The sequence below is a fragment of the Sus scrofa genome, chromosome 9, assembly GCF_054392235.1.
Source record: "Sus scrofa isolate SSC_HxYL_T2T_F1_AM1 chromosome 9, Sscrofa_HxYL_maternal_Yorkshire_Landrace_v2.0, whole genome shotgun sequence".
NCBI classification, from domain to species: Eukaryota; Metazoa; Chordata; class Mammalia; order Artiodactyla; family Suidae; genus Sus; species Sus scrofa.
The window spans coordinates 25,130,253-25,150,057 of NC_139391.1; the positions used below are offsets into that span (position 1 = coordinate 25,130,253).

At 41.8% G+C, this 19,805-nt stretch overlaps 1 protein-coding gene across 7 annotated transcripts in view; it reads left to right on the forward strand.

Moving 5' to 3' along the window:
- FAT3 (FAT atypical cadherin 3) overlaps positions 1-19,805 on the forward strand; it is a 706,846-nt gene that overhangs the window by 307,240 nt on the left and 379,801 nt on the right. For all 7 annotated transcript variants that reach the window (XM_084975652.1, XM_084975655.1, XM_084975649.1 and 4 more), the window contains exon 3: positions 6,778-7,092. In XM_084975652.1, the coding sequence (XP_084831778.1) occupies positions 6,778-7,092 (315 nt within the window). The remainder of the gene's footprint in view (positions 1-6,777; positions 7,093-19,805) is intronic.

Genomic DNA, 19,805 nt, shown 5'->3' on the forward strand with positions numbered 1-19,805 from the left:
AGGTAAGTAACCCAAAGTGTGACACTTATCCGAGTTGAACAGCTCCATACAATTTTTCCTTTCATCTCCAACATTTAGAGTTTATGTGATGAGAACAAAGTGCATATATTTTTTTTCCTAACATTTGTGAATAAGAAAGAACAATTATAGCTAACACATGTTTCATGCTGAGATCAACTAATTCCATTTCAAGCTGTGCACAGGTCTCATAAATAAATAAATAAATAAACTTTGCGTGTCTGCTTATACAATTAAATATTAAGTTACCCAAATACTTCCAGTCTGCTATTGCCTTTATGATACAGTAAATAAAGAAGAAATAGGAAAAAGAATTATAAACACAAGCATATCTCAAAAATAAAGAGTAGAAACTATCCTACCTGTATGTCTAAGGAATTTGTAAAATGACATTTTCATAAATAGCAGCATAAAATTTAGGCACCTCAGCGGAATCTACTGTGAATGCTTCTGTAATAGGTGAAAAGATAAAGGGGGTAAGATGTATCTCCGTCTGGGTTATTCCACCGGAGTCCTTTCTACTGAGCAACACTCTCTGGAACTTACTAGGCACTCCCTGTGGATGGTTTATTTTTTACATAAGATTTATTAATGGCCCACTCCTACCCCTGCTCAAAACATGTTGGTGAATGGAGAAAGGTCATACCTTATGACTGTAGAGCAGGGATGAAGAAAAGACTAGCAGCCTATATGACGCTTGAGGAAGGAAACCTCAGACTCGAGAAGGAAAACCCTGGGAAGAGAGGATCATCTTCTGGCGTCCGAAGAGCCCTGCTGGGAGGTTTGCAGACTCGTTCTGTCTTACTCTGGGATGTGAGATGGGAATGCATTGGAATTAGAGACTGAAATTTTGCCTCAATGTGAAGAACTTTGCATTAGCTGAAACTCCCTGGTAAATAGCGAGAGCCCGGTCATCAGACTCATAGCAGAGGCTGGGTGCTGGGTTGGGCATGAGGTGGGAGGGATGCTTTCCTTAGCCGGCCAGTTAGACTTAAGGAACTTCAAAGTCCCTTCCAAGTGCGACTGAGTGAGGCTGACGTATCTCATCAGTGATGTAAACTAACCTGCTGTTGATTCAGTGTGAGGAGTTAAATGCATTGATGGACATTTTTTGAGTGTCTTCTATATGTGAGGCACTGCTGTGTGCAGTGAGACCACAGTTTAAGCAGCGTGATAGAGCCTCTCCTTATAGAATGTACTTTCTCAAAAGACAGATTCTTTCCTGGAGATAAACACTCCAGGACTGTGTTACATAATGGATGATCACTATGTCACAAACATTTATGTTCTGCATATTTTAATAAATCAAAAAGACTCTCCTTACAGAGAATCAGTACTGTTGTGTTTGATTTTATAATCTACACAGACATACCAAGAAGTACCTGGAGAAGTCAATTAGGAAAGTATCATATTAGCTCAACAGTACTTGCCCGATTAATTATACTTCTGTGTAAGAGGGGAAAAGTAATTTCCTTGGACATGAAATACTGTGTGGGTCTGATGTCTATATGGATTGAAAAGGCAATATAATGTTTTAGTTAACAAATGGTCTCAAGTTTGACAGACCAAAGTTTGAGAATGAGGTCGTCCGTTTATTAGCTGAGTGATCATTCACAGGTTATTTAATCTCTAGACCCTTACCTGTAACATGGGGATAAACATATAGTAATGACCTCTTGAGTGCTTGGCAGAAAATAAATATTTACTTAATTAACGATGGATTTATAAAATTTAATAATGCATTTATTGCACCTATCATAATATTAGACACACAAGGATTAAATAGTTGTGAGTGTGGATGTGATGGTAGTGGTTATAAAACTGTCTCTCTTTGGAGATGATGTGATCATCTATGTAGAAAATCCTATGGAAATTGTAAAAACTCCATGGTCACTAATAAATGAGTGTAACAAGGTTGTAAGATCAGTATACAAAAAGCAGTCATATTTTATATACTATCAACAATTTGAACTTGAATTTAAAGTAATAATGCCATTTACAACAGTCTCAAAATATGAAATGCTTAGGGGTAACTTTGATAGTAGATGTGCAAGACCTGTACACTTCAGCATTGTTAGAGAAATACAGGGAAATATAAATAAATGGAGGGATATACCATTTTCATGAATCGGTAGACTCAAAGTTGTAAAGATGTCAGTTCTTTCCAAAATGATCTATAGAGTCAATACAGTCTCAGTAAAAATCCTAATAGGTTGTTTTTAAATTTCGTGTGGATTCTAAAGCTGATTCTACACTTCATACGGAGACACAAAATGATCTGGAGTAGCACCAACAACTTGAAAACGAGCAAAACTACAAGACTTATACTTCCTAATTTCAAGACTAATTGTAAAACTGTATTAATTAAGAAAGTGTGATATTGATGTAAAAATAGGCAAATAGATCAATGAAACAGAATAGCGAGTCCAGATGTACACCCATACATGTATATGGTCAACTGATTTTTCAACAAAATGCAAGGGCAATTGAGTGGAAGAAAGATAATCTTTTCAACAAATGTGGCTGGTACAATGAATATCTACATACAAAGAAAAAAAAAAAACTCAGTCCATACCTTGTACCATATATCAACACTGAACTCAAAATTTATCATAAATATAAATATAAAATATAAACCTAAACTTCTTGAAGAAAACGTAAGAAAAGAATCTTTGTGATCTTGGGCTAGACAATGATTTCTTAGCTGCACACCAAAAACATGATTTATAAAAATAAAAGTGAGAACTTGGATATAATCAAAATTAAAAATTTCTGTTCTTTAAAAAATATGTATATAACAAAGAGAATGAAAAGACAAACCACATTTGCAAATCGCATATCTGATAAAGGACTTCAATCCAGAATATATAAGAACGCCCAAAACAATCCAGTTTTTTAAATGCATAAAACATTTGAGTATTTAAACCAAAGAAGATGTGCAGATGAAAATAAGTACTTTTAAGATGCTCCTTATCACCAAGAAGATGCAGATTTAAACTAGGATTTATCAGTAAATGCCCATTAGACTGTCTAAAATTAAGGCAACTGCTCATGCCAGGTATGTCACAGGAGGATGTAGAGCAACTGGAATGCCCCACATTTACTGCTAGTGGGAATATGACATAGCCATTCCACTCCTAGGTAGTTACTTGAGTATTGAAAGTACTTCCACCCAAAACGTGTATATGCATGTTCACAGCAGCTTCATTTGTAACATCTAAAACCTGAAAGCCACCTAAATGTCCAACAAATCAATGGTTAAAAAAATTGTGCTGTACCCATTCAAATGGCATACTACTCAGAAATAAAGCAGTCTGATGTATTTTTACATATGGACGAATCTCAAAATAATCGCTCTGGGTAAAAGAAGCCAGACCGAAAGCGCGCATACTGTATCATTCCATTTCCATAAAATTCTAGAAAATACAAGTTAATCTGTAGTGACAAAACTAACCTGGTTGTCTGGGAGTAGGGACAATTTGAGAGTGTTTTAATTAGATTAAAATAGGAAGGAGAATACTTTTGAAGATAATGGTCATATCTCTTCTCTTGATGGTGGTGGTGGTTTCCTGGGTATCAAAACCTACAGATTGTTTCCTTTAAATATGTATAGTTTATTGTATGCCAATTACGCCTCTGTTGAAAGAAAAAGTAATAAAGAATGCATGGTAGTTGTTACAAAGCTATGGGTTTATGACATGATTTTGGCAGTCTGGGCAGCCTCAGAAGTGAGTTTTTGCTTGATAAAAAAGGACATGTGGCTTTACATTTTTAATTGTGACCAAGGGAATAATTAGCTTGAAACATTGAAAAAAAGTGAGGAAATGCTATCACTTGGCATCGATTGTTTAATATGATTAATATGGAGTCTTGAATGAATCTACTAATAATTGTCAACACATTTCAGAGTCATTCTTTTCATTTTGTCTGCAAATTTTTGGATCATGCGAGTGATGCCAGAACACCGTGTTCCAAGATACTCATTCGCACTTCTTCTTAATGAGTAAATAGACCATAGACATATTTTATCTTAATGAGAGAGAATTCTGACTTCTAGAGGACATGTCTGATCTTTCATTGAAAAATAGAATAAAATTCTCCCAAATATTTTAATTTGCATTAGTGGATGCCTTTCATCCAAGGACTTCTCAAAATCATTTAAGGTCCGAAGCCTGTAATATACCATCTCCCAGTGTGACAGGTACAAGAAAAGAGAATTAAGTGACTTCCAGGGATCACAGAGCAATTCTGTGACTACAAATCTGTGCGCGTGTGTGCGTGTGCATGTGCATCTGTGTGTGTGTGTGTGTGTGTGTGTACACATGCATGCTTGTATGTCAGTACATGTGATGTGTCGTGGGAGGTCAGGCAACGTATAGACAAAGCGGACCTAACTTCTTTGATTTTGCTGCGTATTAAGTTCTCTTTGTAGTGGACTTCTTTTGCTGTTTCCCAAACAGGCCAGATATTGTCATGAAAAGGTATCGTGGGCAGGTTACAAAGCCCAAGCAAGAATGCCACATGATGGGAAAAGAAAAAAAGAAATCTAACAAGACATTCCATTCAACTTCTGTCCTCTCAAGATTGTCCCTTGCTTTTGAGTGTGATTACTGTTTACAAGGCCTCGGGTATTGCTTTCAATACATATTGATTTAACATACACTCGGCATCTACTATGTTGCAAGCATTTTGCCCAACTTTTCACATATGTTTAAGTACGTGATCACCCAGCACTGAGTTATGGGTAATAAAAGTAGGCTTGCTTGGTTTAAACACCTTGTCCAGGGTCAAAGATATAGTAAGTAATGGATTAAAAACTAGAGCATTCAAAGCAGACAGACCTTGGTTCTTCTACAACTAGCCATGCGACCTTGGGCAAGTTCCGTGCTCACATTTGAGATTTGATGGCCTCATTTACAAGAGAGAATTACAAAGCTCAAGGAGGTCTTTGATAGATAACTTTAGAGCTGAAACTTCAGCATCAGTTGGGCCATCTCCCTTTGACTCACATAGTTGTTCTGCATTATAGGCAACTTTGACTATTCCAGCCTGTTTCTGTAACAGGTGCCCTTCTCCTTCCCAAACTGTACTTGGCAGTTTGTTTACATAAGGACTCTAGGCCAAATTTTATGCCTAATAAAGTGGAAAGTCTGACAGGAGTACAAAGGAAAGATGATTCAGGGCAGAATTGGAGAACTGTGTCTTGACTCCTTCCATGTATGTCTTTTAGGACATAAACATTTACATGAACAGCATGCCATCCATGAGTATCCCAACTACTTTCAGAGAATTTATAAGTGGAATCACTGAGTTTTTCCATCACACGAATACATATATAGATATATAATGGAATATTACTCAGCCATAAAAAGAATGAAATAATGCCATTTGAAGCAACATGGATGGACCTAGAAATTATCATATTACATGAAGTAAGTCAGATAGAGAAAAACAAACATCATATGATATCACTTATATGTGAAATCTAGAAAAAGGATACAGATGAACTTATTTACAGAACAGAAAGAAACTCATGGACAACACACTTATGGTTACCAGCGGGGACTGGTAGGGGGAAGGATGGATGAGGGGTTTGGGTTTGGCATAGGCACACTGTGTATGTGGAAGGATTAGCCAGTGAGGACGTACTGTATAGCACAGAGAGCTCTACCCAATATTCTGTGATAATCTGTATGGGAAAAGAATCTGAAAAAGAATGGATGTGTGTATGTGTATAACTGAATTACTTTCTTATACAGCAGAAACTATCACAACGGGGTAAATCAACCATACTTCAATAAAACTTAAAAAATTCTTGGTTAAAGTATAGTTGATTTACAATCAATACAACTTTTTTTAAAAGGAAGATTTTAAGAAAGAAACTTTAGAGAAGCTTCTTATGAGTTCCAGCAGTAAGTTTCTGTTACCTGGAGATTTGGGTAAGGGCTCTGAGAGGTATTCAAGAGCCCTGTGTTTTCGCTTTGGCTTTTCTGGCAGATGTCTGGTTTCCTGGTTGGCACTTGTTTCAACCATGAAATGGGAAAGGGGGCAGGAAACAGGTCAGGCATTTTTTTCTGGTCCTAATTTAAAATGATTGACCATGGGTCTCTCTCAAAGTGGCTCTCCTTCAGAAAGTATGTCGGTGTGGCTTCCAGGTTCTTCCCTGATTGCTTGGAATAACTGTGACATTCGATTTGTAGGAGAATAGTGCAGAGGAGGCTCGCATGCAAAATATTTTCCATCCCAACCAGCAAAAGAACATTTGAAAGGTCTTTTTCATTTTTTGTGAATGAACAGATAAAATATTCATTGCATAGGAAATCAATTCAATATCAGGTCAAATGGAAATATTGATCTGATAGTGCACTGGTTTCCCATGCATCATGGGAAGTGTTTTGACCTCTGGCCCACTCTCTTCCCATTGTTCCCAATTGTCGTGTGTGTGTGTCCGCGTGCGTGCGTGCGTGTGTGTGCGCGCGCTCGCATGCGTGCACTGAGCTGTATCTATCCCCCAAATTCAATCTAAGTATTTGTGAATGTCTTTATACTCCTCAAACAGTAGAACTAGTTAGTATGGTTTATGCAGCAAATAATGTTCTGATGTAGAGAGAAACACCTTCATTTTATTTTACATGGTGGATTTTTTTTTTTGTTTTCATGTGCCAAGATGACTTAGCCCAGCCCTCCTCCGTTGGGGCTGACTGACTTAATGTCTTCCAGTTTTGCTATAGCAGTCACGCTTTCTCTGCTCTCTCTTAGGCGTCATCTCTACGGCAGACATTCTTGATCGGGAGACAACGGGGTCCTACTGGCTGACTGTCTATGCCACAGACCGGGGCGTTGTTCCACTCTATTCCACTATCGAGGTCTACATTGAAATTGAAGACGTGAATGACAATGCTCCCTTAACCTCGGAACCTATTTATTATCCTGTTGTCATGGAAAACTCTCCAAAGGATGTGTCTGTCATTCAGATCCAGGCCGAGGACCCTGACTCCAGTTCCAACGAAAAACTGACCTACAGGATTACGAGTGGGAATCCTCAGAACTTTTTTGCCATCAACAGCAAAACAGGTAAGGGGACGCTCGTATGACCTTTTTTAAGTTGTTTGTCCAGCTTTTACATTCATCAGGCTGAGGCTTGCTGTACCCTGTTTATTTATTTTAATGTGTGGGGAACAACATCCCCCTTTTTGGGGGTAGCTTCTGAAAAGGTGAGCATTCTGCCTGGTGGGCATTCTTTGATTTTAGCTGACACTGACATGAAGTGATCTAATAGAAATTAGAGGCTTTCTCGGGAAGCCTGAGATTTGCTTGACTCATAATTATAAAAAGTGGTTTTGGGGCCATTCGGAGAGCCAGCCTGCCACTTTCTCTTTCCTGGGAGAGAGTAAGCTGGGCCATGCTGGGCTCTCTGGGTAGCTGGCTTTGTGACACCTCTTTTTCTAGGAGATTTTCTCTTGCTTGTCCTTAGTCCATCTTGTTATAAATCATCTCCTTAAAACCTTAATTTTAAGCCTCAGATTTTTTTTTTAATTTCTGTTCTATCCATCAATAGAGTGTCAATGTTTAGAAGAATTTCCAGTGTCTAAATCTTTACATAAAATATATAAATTTTTAGTTTTCTGGGTGTTTGCTCAAAAAAAATTCTTAAGATTGTACTGGAAAATTTAATATGTTGACTTAAAGGGTCAGAGATGCTGGAGTTCCCATCGTGGCGCAGTGGTTAACGAATCTGACTAGGAACCATGAGGTTTCGGGTTCGATCCCTGGCCTTGCTCAGTGGGTTAAGGATCTGGCGTTGCCATGAGCTGTGGTGTAGGTTGCAGATGCGGCTCAGATCCTGCGTTGCTGTGGCTCTGGCATAGGCCAGTGGCTACAGCTCCGATTCGACCCCTAGCCTGGGAACCTCCATATGCCGCAGGAGCGGCCTTAGAAAAGACAAAAAAAAAGGTGGCGGGGGGGGGCAGATATGCCAAATGTGGGGTTTGGCAGAATGCATTCTGAGGCACTGGGGAGAAAACAAAAACAAAAACAAAATGCGTTGCAGAGTAAATCTCAGAAGTTCACTTCTTTCCTGTGATTTACTTGTTTTAGATCTACACAAGAGAGTAACACACTCAGAGTTGTGACAGATAGTTTTAATGAATTGAAATTTAGACGAATGTAAAAAAAAAAAGATGCTGTTGCTATCTCACGGGGCTGTTGATACTAGTCCAAAGATAGGCCAGGTGATTGGCATTTGATGTTGGGCCGTGTCCCACCCTCACGCTCCTAACAAAGCACTGACAACATTGATGATTTCTCCTGTCCGTGTGTGTTAAAATAGCAACATATAGCTGACCCCAAGCATTTTATAAATGCCAGATTCCCATTAACATAATTTGAAGAGAATGCCAAATTTTTTTTAAACTATTGATTTTTGTTCAATTATGAGTGGGCCAGTCACTTGTGTTATGTAGAGTTTAGTATTCAAACAGTGGTGAGTCCGGATCTGACTCTCCTTTCATTAGAAGGCAGAGAGGGGTCATCTGCCATTAGTGTCTGATTCAGGTCGACTTGAACTTGAAGATAAAGACTCAGAGAATTGGAGCCTAGCCCATCCTTTCAGTGCCCTGTTAATTAAGGAAGCCGCCTATCATGTGAGAAGCACCATCCTGATTCACTTGCTCACTGTAGCCAAGAGCTGCGTATGACGTGGTGACAGAGACATGAATTCCGATGCTTTCGAAAGCCAAGGGGAGGAAAGAACAGAGACCAAAAAAGTCCCAGGAAGGAAGTCGAAGGCACAGACATCCTCATATGTCACAGCCCCTATGGAATCGGAAACACCCCAGTCAGATTCCAAGTCCTCCCTCTTTTTCCAAGGGCGCTTGAGTCGGTAAGAGTGAACCCAGCACCCTCTTTTTTAAAAGACACTGCACAAGGGCAATGTCCACTGGTCTGTCCTCCTCTCGTGGTTGAAGGAAAGAATAAATGTCACAGGAAAGAATTTGAGTTGGATGCGAAGAGCATAGAGTGCACATGATTTGCAGAGAACATGTAGACCCATGGAACTAAAGCTGTCTTTCATACAGCTTTGAAAAGTTTGCACATGAATTTTCACAAAGTCCTATATTATCAAAATTTGGCCTCTAATGCATACTAAGAGTGATAATCATATGTATATGATTCTCTGTCCTTGCTGTAGATTTTTAAAAGGGATTCGTGCCAGGCATGATATTTTAGACCAAGTTTTCTGATTGTCTAAAAGGAATGCATAGCATACTTTGTAATTCTCAGACCTACAGTAAGAAAACACTGGCTTGTGTTTATCCATTTCGTCATTCACCAAGCATTTATTGTGCCTGCTAGTTTCCAAAGAAGATCTAATAAATTGAGTTATAAACTTAAGGAATGGTCCATGCCTTTCAGGGACCCAAAGCTACATGAAATTAATGACAGATATTTATGAGTGAGTGAAAGATGTGCAATAATTGATGGTGGTAGAAGAGTTTCACTGAGTATGGGGTTGGTGAGAGTGGTGGTCAAGGAGTGCTGCCTGGAGGAGGTAACATTTGGGATCAGAAGTCCTGGTTTTCAAATTCTTGCTCTACACGTCTTAATAGGAAACACCGTAACTGCAGCAGGGGAAACAGATTAAATCAGACACTCTGGGCTTTGTAAGCTTGAGCAAGTTATTAAAGCTCTCTCAACTTCAGGTTTTGGTGAGAAAGCATTGCTGTATAGGATATGGGGGGTCTTTGTAGGAAATACTTACCTCGGTGCCTGGCACATTGACACTCCGCAAAGAAAGTTGATGCCCCATCCTGACTGCTCTTAACTCTGATACAGGCACAACATTTAACCTCCTTGGGTCTCAGATTCTTATCGAGAAAACAAATGAAAATGTGAGCCCTTACTTCACAAGGTTGCTTTTGAAGCCTGAATGTCATGATGTGTTAGAAGGCTGTTGGTGGACGGTAAAGCCCTAGGAGTTCCCTTTGTGGTGCAGCGGAAATGAATCTAATATCCATGATGACATGGGTTCGATCCCTGGCCTCGCTCAGTGGGTTGGGGATCCGACATTGCCATGAGCTGTGGTGTAGGTCGCAGAAGCAGCTTGGATCCTGCTTTGCTGTGACTGTGGTAAAGGCTGGCAGCTGCAGGTCCGATTCGACCCCTAGCTCCGATGTGGCCCTAAAAAGCAAAAATAAATAAATAAAATAAATAATAAAATAAAATAAAATAAAAAACTGTAAAGCCCTATAAGAAGCATGTTATTACTTTGCCTGTTTCTTTGGAGACTTGCAGAACTGCAAGTCTAGGGTAATATGTTAAGCTTATTGCTCTAAGTAAAATGCTGCCTATGGAGCAATTTCCATCCAACTCAACAAACTCTCTAAAGAGATGTTTTAATTTTTGGCATACTCTCTTTCTCTCTAATGGCCTTTGTCTGCAATAGTTATGTTAATGTAACATTTTTTAGGAATAGAGGGGGAGGTGTACCTAAGTGGTGTATTTAAGGTCAGATTTGTGCTTTAGATTTTTTCAGCTGGATGGACTCTAAAACTGACCTTTCATTCCTTCCTCTGTGATAGAGCTGAAATTTATAGAGTTTCGTTATGCTTTGACCATGTGCTATATAATAAATAAAGATTAAAATGATGAATGCAAAACGATGTCAATACTTATGGTCCACAGCCTGCAGCAGGTAATAGATGCCCTGCACCCAGGAAGGGAGAGAGAATTCTCTAATAAATACTCTGTTCTCTACATAAAGAACTCTCTTTCCTGCTCGCTTGCTTGCTTGCTTGCTTGCTTGCTTGCTTTCTTTCTTTCTTTCTTTCTTCCTTTCTTTCTTTCTGCCAGGTCTGAAATCACTCAGAGTCAGTAGTCTATGGACTTTCTTCAGTAATTCTTGTGGCTTAAGAAGGAAAACAAAAGCTGTGCTGCTCTGAGGTCCTTTCTGGCCTGTACAGAGAAGCCTTGACTAATTCCAGGCTGGGCAGTTGATTTCAATCAAGAGCAGCTTCCTTGCATGTGCCTACCTTAGCTAGTCAGCAGCCGGAGCCCTACCCACATGTTCTGGGCAGGAGACATGCAGCAGGCTGGTTTTCACCTGTCTGTTTGGCTGAGCAGGAGCTCTAATGCTTCCTTCTAGCACTTCTAAGAAAATCCAAGCAGGCTGCTGATTGGTCATCCAGGCTGACTTGGGGAACAGGGGTGGGAAGTTCCTCCAGGATTTTGGAATGTTTATTGTCATCATATCTACAGTGTGGAAACCATTTAACGCACGGGCAGCATGCTAGCATTTAGTAGAGCACTCAATAAATGTTGTTGTTATTATCATTAATCATCCTCTTTTCCCTCCTAGAGTCAAGTGTGTGTAAGTTGCAAGCAGACCACTCCCCAACCCCACTGTCTTTTTATTTTTGGAAGTTTAGTTGATGTACAATTTCATGTGAGTTTGGGGTGTACAGCAAAATGACTCAGTTGTATCCATCTATATGCATTCTTTTTCAGATTCTTTCCCATCATAGTGTATTATAAGATGGTGAATATAATTCCCTGTGTTGTAAGTAGGACCTTGTTGTTTATCTATGATGGCTGTAATATTTACTATATATATAAAATGTTGTGTGTACACACACACACATACACACACACACACACACAAATAGTGTGTATCTGTTAATCCCAAACATATAATTTATCCCACCCTTTCCATTTTGGTAGCTGTGAGTTTGTTTTCTATATCTGTGAGTCTGTTTCTGTTTTGTAAGTAAGTTCATTTGTATGATTTTTTTTTTTTTAAGATTCCATGTATGAGTGAGGCCATATGACACTTGCCTCCGTCTGACTGACTTCACTTAGTATGATAATCCCCAGATCCATCCATGTTGCCCCAATGAAGCGTCCGTGAAAGGCAATGAAGACTTTCCTTTCTAGTTGGTGTGTAATGCTGGAACCTTCCATTGGGTTGTGTAAAGAGTCCTGTGCACTTCTGCTTGTCACTGCTCTTCTAGACCCCAGGTGTTGGTGTGACGGGTGATGGAACAGAATTATAAGATAGTTTCTGTGTTCAGGGAATTTCTTCCCGTGGGGAAAATGGAAGCATTATACATGCAGTGTACTTAGCAAGCGTGTAAGGAAGTTTTTTAAAAAAAATACATGGTCAAACGCTGTGGAGTAGAAGCTGTGCCCAGGACAGCACGACTGAGCAGGGCAGCGGTCAGTGGCAGCTGAAGTGGGAGAAGATGGTGTGCGGCCCTTTCCGACCTGAAGTGGGCCCCGCAGAACAGGACAGACTGTGAAGAGAGCAGTGAAAAATTACCCAGGGACTATAAACAGGTTAAGCTGACCTTGAAAGCCCATTTATTGCTCCTTGAGCTACTTGGAGAGGATTTATATCCTTAGAAAAGGATTTTTTTTTTTTGCTTTTTAGGGCCACACCCATGGCATATGGAGGTTCCCAGGCTAGAGATCTAATTGGAGCTATAGCTGCCGACCTACACCACAGCCACGTCAGATCCGAGCCACGTCTCCGACCTATACCACAGCTCTTGACAACACCAGACGCTTAACCCATGGAGCAAGGCCAGGGATCGAACCCATAACCTCATGGTTCCTAGCTGGATTCGTTTCCCCTCCACCACAATGCGAACTCCAGAAAAGGAATTTTAAGAGTCATAAATGTCCGCAGTGGTGGAAGCTATTAGAAGTGGCAACTATGCACATCCCTTTTCTTTTTGTTTGATGATATTTAGATTTTTTAAAGTCTGGGGTTTTAGATCGTCCTTTTGAGAGGCCTATTAAAATAATTTTTTTACAGGGGTTAAAAATACCTAAGAGAGATCCCTTTATTCTCTCCTTGGCCTCTATTAAACATAGATCCAGGATTAGCTTATGTTGTGTTGAAAGCCTGTTTGTATGAAAGTTGAGCCTTACTTAATCCAGACTTTTGATGGTTGACTATCGGGCACGGGCTTTCTAAATTCCTTCCTGCACTTGTGATGTCTCCCTCTGGCACAGACTTTGGCCACTGGCCTCTCCACCTGTATTTGAGTGGAGGGAAAGCTCAGCTTTCTGTCCTTTTCTGTGAGCTCTTTGGGATTAACCTGAACAAAGTGCACTTACACGTGGAAGATTCACTGCCCTCTCCTCCTCTCAGGGGAGTTGAGAGAAAGATCCTCTTCCAAAGCATGTCAGCTGTAGGATCCCTCCAATCCTATGCTTCACTATTGAGTCCCTTGGGTTTAGACATTGTTTTCCCTATTTTTGGCCACACTCACGACGTATGGAAGTTCCAGGGCCAGGAATCGAACCCATGCCCCAGTGGTGTCCAAGGCTGCACAGTGACAATGCTGGATCCTTAACCCGCTGCGGTATAAGGGAACTCCCTGGACACTTTTCTCTATTAAAACAGGAGGGATGACTAACCGAAATGTTGGCTATTGTTAATTTTTTAACCAACTCCAAATGTTTTCAACTTGCCTTTTGGTGTATGATGTAAGACAAAGCTGGTAAGTGTTCCCAGGAGGGGTAACAGAGACAGAAAAACCCAGACCACACTGCAGCACGACGATAATCACCTGGCAAGCTTCTTAGAGGACAGATTCCTGGGGTGGAGCTTGATAATTTACATTCCTAACAAGTTCCTAGAGGATTCTGACAAGGCTCCCCTGGAAGCTCCATTCGCCAGACTGTAGACTTCAGCATCCAATGAGAAACAAAAGAGGGAGGTAACACCGTGCAGAGAGAGGCATCTGAGGACCAGGTAACGGGAGCTGATCCATTTATCCCTAAATGGCAGTGGCGGGGCTTTGCGATTTGGCCGTGAGTGCAAAGTGCTCTCTGCACCCCCCCGCCCCATCAATTCTCAGACCCTTGCTTCAACTTTCTGTTTTATGAAGTGGAAAAAAATGAATATCCTGTCTCTTTAATGGTCCATGAGCAAAATCATTATTCCTAAGACTTGTGGTTAATAAAAAAAAAAGCTGGGTTATCTTAATGTTTAGATATACTTCTGTTATTTCTGAATATGTAGAATTAAGCAGAATTCATTATTAAATGTAATTCAGAACTACTTTCATGGATCAATGAACATTAGTTCATCATTTGATATGAGTTGATCCCTAGAAAAAGAGTGATAGCTTCTCAGACAGGGGTGCTCAAAAATAATCTGGTATCTTAAGGGAGCTAAGCCTTCTTTTGGTCCACAGTCCTATTCTGGGGTAATCTGCTTAGAGAACCACCTTTTCCTGGAAAACAGGAGACCTTGCGTCATGTTATGACCTCAGAGACTAAAAAGAAAGAACACACAAGGTGAGGGGACAAGGGTACAAATATGGATGCTTTTCCATCAGTGAAAACATGGCAGAAATCTCTGTTCCTCTCTCTCGGTCCTTCTCCCTTCCTCACGGAAAGCTAACCTCTCCTGAGTGGGTCGAAATGACTGCTGGATGATGAGTCGATATTCATAAGTACGGACACAAAGCAGATGATGTTGCGAATGAGTATGTATGAAACTGTAAATCACCCTCGCTCCTTCTTTCAGCCATGAAAGGAGGCCTTGTCCTATAGAACCTTAAATTGTGTTCATTTAATCCAGCAAGTCCAGTAGAACAAATGGGCCTCATGCAGATTTATCGCGGGAGGTTATTTAAATTCAGCAGTGACCTTTGCATCCCTGCGAATGTGCTCCCCGTGAACAAGGGCAAAGGGAACGTTTCTGCCCTGTCATCGTGTCCCTGGGGAGACTGTGCCTTTCCCCGTTTGATCAACTACGCACAACCGTGGGCTGGAGGATGGGCGCGGGGTTCTGAGGGTGCAGCGGGCTGGATGGGGGGGTGGGGCATCGCAAGGGAGAACGTGCTGTCACCTGGTGTGGACGGCCGCCTGGCCTTCCTTCCTGTGGCTTGATTTTGTTTAAATGCTGTTTGTGGATGTAAATACCTATTTCAGAGTTTCTCAACTTGAGTACTTTGGGCATTTTTTTTTTTCATTTTTTCTTATTGAAGTATACTTGATTTACAAGATTGCATTAGTTTTAGGTGTATAGCAATGTAATTTGTATGCATATATAATATATATATATATATATATATATATATATATATATATATATATAATTCTTTTCCATTATAGTTTATTGAAAGATATTGGGTATAGTCCCCTGTGCTATACAGTCGGTCCTTGTTGATTTTATGTTTGGTCGTGTCCATCTGTTAATACTCCTCATTTACCTGCCCATCCCTGGTACCTTTGGCATTTTGGACTGGAGAAGTCTTTGTTGTGGGGGCTGTGCTTTGCATTATAAGGTATTTAGCAACATCTCTGGTCTCTGCGAGATACCAATAGCGCCCCTTCCCTTAGTCATTACAGCCAAACTACCTCCAGACATTGTCACACATCCCCTGGAGTAAAAATTGAGAGCTACCGAAGTAATGCCCCCATTGAGAACTACTGAAGTGACGTGGAATATTGTCGAGGACTCTACCTCATGGGGCCCTTACAGAACAAAGTCTGTAAAGTGATTGACTACCGTGGAGTGTGATGGTATTGTTCACATTTTTTTAAAAAAGTGCTTGTGGGCACATATCTATAAATAGATATAGATGCAAATACATATGATTAATAGTAATAAAGTGAAATTTTTTTTAAAAAAGGAAAGACATTCAGAGCTGCTTCTCACTTCCCTCTGACTCCAGGTTCTTTGTATTTGAAAGGCATTAGGAAAATTTGAAATCGAATCCATGAGCAAAAATAAGAACAAGGAGTTCCCATTGTGGCGTGGCAGAAATGAATCCGACTAGGAACCATGAGGTTGTGGGTTTGATCCCTGGCCTCGCTCAGTGGGTTAAGGATCTGGTGTGGCCGTGGCTGTGGTGTAGGCTGGCAGCTGTAGCTCTGATTAGACCCCAGCCTGGGAACCTCCATGTGCCGCGGGTGCCGGCCCTAGAAAAAGCAAAAAATAAGTAAATAAATAAGAACAAAACAAGGATAAGACTTCCCATAGAATGCGAGTGGATGAAGTTATCATTTTCTCAACTCTGAGTATTTGGAGAGGATTTGCCTGGTGACCAAATTCTCAGCAAAGTCAGTTTTCAGCAGTGTTCCTCAGCAAACAGCATCAAGAGATTATTTTGAAGGTCCCAGGGTTTATTCCCTTGAGATGCTTAAGCAGCTCCAAATCCTGTTCCTGCTTAGTGTCAGCCTCCTGATAGATATAGAAAAAAAAAAAAAAAGAAAAAAAAAAAACAACCCTCTTGCTCTCCACGGGGGATTCTGCAGTCCTGTATCTAGATGAAGGCTCTCTGAGGTCTGGCATCCCTTACCAGCATGCAGTGTTCATTCACAAGCCCCAGGGCACCGGTAGCTTCGCGGGGCTTAGACCAGGGCTCCAGGGTGCCACTGTCTTTGGACACACCATGGGATCATAAAGACTTTGCTAAGCGGGGATGATTGCCACCATCCGAAATAGGAAGGAAAGCTTGGACCCCCAAATTAAGTCCAGTGTTGATGGACAGGGCTGTGAAATAGGCAACAGCATTCAGGAGAAATAGTTTCAGATTTTGGAGTTAATGACTTGCCTGGCAAAAGGATTTTCAGAGGCTAACTTTTTTTTTTTAACTTTATTGGAATAGAGTTAATAGATCATGTGTTGGTTTCGAGTGCCAGCTTGTATAAAACTGCGTTACAGGGAGGTGTGGGGCACTTGGGTAAAAGAGGGAGGAGACTGAGCAGGCACGAGCTGGAGGGAAGAGACATGCTGCTGATGCCCGGCTGGGGCCCTACCCTGGGCGCACAGGTGGTACAGAGGCGCTGCCCTGAGGGGGCGGATGCTGCTCATTCTGTGTGGCTGTGCATCCTCCAGCCTATCAGGGAGGGATGAGGAAGGGGCACCGTGTTCCTAGATACCCAGTCAATACCCAGCCTGTCCCCGGGGCTCAGCTGCTGGTGTAGCTGCTGCTAGAAATGACTGAGAATTATTTGGGAGGGTGATAGAGTCACATAAATAAAGCAGATGATGGAGTTATATATATGAAAAGAAGAGATAGATTAAGGTCATAAATTTCCCTTTTATTTCTTCTATCTGGGCATTAATTCCACAGCTGTAATTTACTGCATTGGTTTATTACTTTCCTCTGTTCTGAGAAGAAACAGTGCCTTTTAATTGAAACCACTGCCCTCCTCTCTTCATTCTTCCACGACATGGTGAGGGATATTCTGGATCCTCCTAAGTGGGTGTCTCCTCCCTCCCCCGGGGGAGAGAGGGGGATGGGAAGGTGGGAAGAGAAACCCCGAAGCTCGTGCCCCAGCCACGCGGGTGTTCTCACCTGTTAGCTGACTTAGCTCTCCCCACAGTCCCGGAAAGACACTGGCCTCTGGGCAGCTCAGTGACTTGCCAAGGTCACCTAGCTGGTGGTGCCCAGCTAGCAGTGGTCGGGTGGGGGGTTCTCAATGCTAAAGACAAGTGCCCTTGAATGGGAAAACGTGAGCAATGCAGTGAGCCCGTTAATGATCTGTGTCAATGACCCTGGTCCTAAGGGAACTCGTCCCAATGATTGTACGCATTCTGCTTTGCAGGTGTTTAGGGGTTGAATTGTGCCTCCCCCCAAAAGGCATATTGACTCTTAAGCCCCCTTTACCCAGGAATGTGACCTTTTGTGGAAATGAGGTCCAGCTGCCTTAGGGTGGCCCCTAGTCCAGGGACTGCTTTCCTGTCTCAGAAGAGGGAAGTTCGAACACAGAGACACAGACTTAGAAGACAGTCATGGGAGAGAGAGAGAGGGAGACAGAGGTGGAAAGTCAGCTTCCAGAGGCCAAAGAACAGCAGAGACGGCCCACTTTCGGAAGCCAGCGAGGGTAAAGAAGGATCCTCCGCTGGAGCCTTCAGAGGGAACGTGGCCCTGCCGACACCCAGAGGGTCCCCCTCTAGCTTCCAGGACTGGATGAGAAGCAAGCTCTCTTGGGTCCAGCCAGCCGGTTTGTGGGTCTCGGTCATGGCAGCCTGTGTGGAAGCCGTGCGGGGTAGAGTCCAGGGTTGGGCACGCGGAGGTCTGCTCAGCAAGGAAAGGTAGTCGGCAGAGCCCAGGACTCAGAGTTCCCGGCTCCACGCTTTAGACCAAATGTGAAGAACTTAGTCGTTTTTGCATTGGTCAATCTGGGCTTTAGTTAGTTCATTTTCTGTTGGTGTTTCAGAACTTGTGATTGGTTATGTTTAATGACTTGGCCGCTTCTAAAAGGGGTACGGGGGAGTCCCCGTTATGGCTCAATGGGTGACGAACTGACTCGTATCCATGGGGATGCGAGTTTGATCCCTGGCCTCGCTCAGTGGGTTAAGGATCAGGTGTAGCCGTGAGCTGTGGTGTCGGTTGCAAACAGGGCCGGAATCTGGTGTTGCTGTGGCTGGGGCGTAGGCTGGCAGCTGCAGCTCTGGTTCGACCCCTAGCCTGGGAACTTCCATATGCCATGGGTGTGGCCCTAAAAGGCAAATAAAATAAAATAATAATAATATAAAAGAAAAGGAGTAGGGGATTTGATGAGAGACCTGTGTGGCATTGAATGATTAGCATCATTTCAGGACTCCTGATGGTTATCTGTGTATGATGCTCTCACGCTATGTGGAGCCGTCTGGGGGAGTCCTGTTAGGTAAGGCACAGGCCACGTGGATGTTACTATCGAGTGTTATTTGTGTGCCTTGTAAGTCAGGTTTTCATCAGAGTCCCATTTGTTTTGCCGCTTTTCAACCCTTTGCAGTAGATTCTCTGGAAACACTTTTCTTTCAAAGCACTGAAAGTTTATACCTGAAAAGTAACTACAGGATGACATGTAGTTTCGCCATTGACCTTGAGAACCCAAAGTCTGGTTTAATATTAGTGTCACTGCATACTCTTATCTTGACATTTGCTGTCATCTTTAAATGACTTAGTTCCTAGCTTCTTGACAGTCTTATAAAAATGGACAAGTGTTTTAAGAATATATAAATTTTATTTATGTTGAGGTTGGTTATTCTAAAAAAGCATATGGGAATCTAGCAATAGTATCACAACCCCAACCCGTGGTGAGTTGTTAACAGCAGTGTCACGACTTCATGGCACAAGGACAAATGCTTATTTAGCACTTTGCCATTCACTGTCGTGGCCAGGCTTCATAACAACACTGGGAGGAGAGAAGGCACATGGAGTAGTGTCTCAGGGGCTGGACACTGCATCATATGTCTTTGCCTTTGAATCCCAGCTCTACCACTTCCTAGCTGTGTCATGCTGGGCACATTACTTAACCTCTCTGAGCTTCAGTTTACTCCTCTGTGAAAATGGGGATAATTACCGTAACTAACGAATTGCCTTGCCACCAAGATTAGCTGAGTTAATATAAGGTATTTTAACAAGTGTTTAGCATGTAGGGTTTTTTCCTTTCCATTTTTTTTTTTTTTTTTTTTTTTTTTTTTTGGTTACCACAGGGCATGTGGAGTTCCCAGGCTAGGGATCAGATCTGAGCCACAGCTGCAACCTACACCACAGCTGCAGCAATGCTAGATCTTTAACCCACTGTGCTGGGCCAAGGATCGATCCTGTGTCCCAGTGTTCTGGAGACACCACCGATCCCATTGTGCCACAGCAGAAACTCCTAAACTCTCCATAAATGTAAAATGATATTGTCTTCACATGCATGGGGCTTATTTTGGCTAATTTGGCATCCACATTGTATGATTAAGGCCTTAGGCTGCTGGTGTTTTCCAACTTTAGGGATAAGTGTAACACTTTACCAGTAGGTTCATTAAGTTTGATCACATATGATTG